The following is a 1,870-nucleotide window of genomic DNA, read 5'->3' as shown; positions in this document are numbered from 1 at the left end:
AGCAGTTTCCAAATGAATTCGTCCCAAGCACAGGACCATGTTGGCTCCCGCCCCTCTGGCCTGGCAGTCCCTCTGCCCCACAGGCAGCCCACCTGCTCACTGTCCTTCACGGCCTCTCCCTCCGGAAGCTGAGACCCGGCCATCTCGTGCCACCTCCGCTTCACTGCCCGGTACAGGAACTCCTCCACTTCCCTCTCGGGAAGGATGTTGGGGTCCCAGAGCAGCTGGTCTTCATTCTCGTAGACTGTGCAGAAGGGGCAAGGTCACGTGTGGGCACGCAAGTCACCTCCTCTGACCACTTCCCAGGAAGCTGAGCAGGGGAGGCCAACTTTGCCCCTGCAGAAGACAAGGGCCTGACTGGTGGCCTGGGCAGGGCCTCCACCTCTGTGCCCCTCAGGACCAGCTCTGGGCACCAAGGTGGGAACAGGGAGAGGCCAGAGGGGACCGAGTGGCCAGAAATCAAGGCCAGCTTCCCAGAGGAGGTAGCAACTAACCAGGGCTGGAAGGGGGACTTCTGACCCCAGCCCTGAGAAGGCAGGTGCAGAGCGAGCTCAGGGAGGGGAAAGGCAGGACCAAGGGAGGAACACGTGGAGCCCAGACTCAAGTTCGGTGAGACCTGGGTGAAAGCCTTGCTCAAGCCAGAGCCACCCAGCCGCCAAAGCCCTCAAGTCAGCACCACACACCAAGCCAGACTTCCCCTCAGGCTGCAGTCTGCATCCAGTGGGCAGCCCCTAGCTGGGCAAAGCACATAGCAGAGAAGAGGCAGAGGGAGACTCCAGTGCCAGCACCTCTCAGTTATCCAGGGAAGAGCCCCTGGGACCAAAAACTAAACCACACACACAAGCCCAACACCCAGCACAGGGGCTGAAGATGGAACCCACTCCAGGCTGGACTCTCTCCTGTGGGGGACCAGCAACTCCACGGTTGATGCCCAGGGACCTGCAGCCACTTCTCTCCACTCCAAAGTCAGCCCAAGTCCCAGGCTGGACCAGGGGGGTCAGCCAGAGGGGAGAGCAGGCTGCTCCAGAGAAAAAGTGACACCTGCCACCTAGGCTGTGTGCTGACCTGTCACAGCAGGGTGAGAGGAACCATGCAACCACACATAAGTCCACGGACAGTGAGACATCAGAGCTGACATGCAGGATTTCAAAATAACCATGATCCATGAGGTAAGATGACAGCAGAAAAGAACAAAACAAATAGAAAACTGCAAAATTTCAGCAGAGAACTGAAAGCCATTCAAAAGAATCACACAAGCATCCGAGGACTGGAAAACACAGTGTGTGAGTTATGAATCACCAGGGAGCTTCAACAGCAGCAGATGACATGATCAGTGACATCACAAAGAATTTTGTTCAAATGTATCAAACTGAAGCTTTAAGAGAACACAGTTCGAGAAGTGAGTGAGATGGACAAGCACCTGAGATGCAAGTAACTGAGCCACAGATCACAAGAACAAGGCCCTGGGCCAGCTGTGGAGAGAGGAGGGCAGGAAGCCCACGGCAACTCTGACCCACAGAGCCAGGAGCTCAGGGCACGCCACAGTCTGAACCCCAAGAAACAGGAGAAGGCAGAAGGGAAGTAAACAATCTCAATGGAAACAGACACAAAAAGACAGTGGAGTAAAGCTGGTCAAGTGTTGAAAGGATAAAGCCTGAAAACCTAGACTTCTGCACCCATGAAAACAGTCTTCAAAAATGAAAGTGAAATTAATATTTTTCAAAATTCATCCACAGCAAAATGGCACAAGGAGCACTGAAGAGAAAGTTCTCCACCTCCCGGCCACGGAGGCTGGAGAGATGGATCGCAGCATGTGGGTGCCGTGGGCAGAGATGCTCGCAGCTGCGAACTGCTGGTGCGAGCGAGGCTG

General features: G+C 55.2%; 1 protein-coding gene across 1 annotated transcript in view; it reads right to left on the bottom strand.

Annotated features, from left to right (window-relative positions):
* The window catches only part of MIER2 (mesoderm induction early response 1, family member 2), a gene marked incomplete at its 5' end in the record, with an annotated part of 15,540 nt that overhangs the window by 4,512 nt on the left and 9,158 nt on the right, over nt 1–1,870 (bottom strand). Inside the window, one exon of the mRNA XM_010844657.1 lies at nt 93–244. Coding sequence (XP_010842959.1) covers nt 93–244 — 152 coding nt within the window. The remainder of the gene's footprint in view (nt 1–92; nt 245–1,870) is intronic.

Source organism: Bison bison, unplaced genomic scaffold, assembly GCF_000754665.1.
Source record: "Bison bison bison isolate TAMUID 2011002044 unplaced genomic scaffold, Bison_UMD1.0 scf7180017864203, whole genome shotgun sequence".
In the NCBI taxonomy this organism is placed as follows: Eukaryota; Metazoa; Chordata; class Mammalia; order Artiodactyla; family Bovidae; genus Bison; species Bison bison.
Note: the sequence above shows the minus strand (reverse complement) of the source record. Positions and strands in the feature narration are given on the sequence as shown.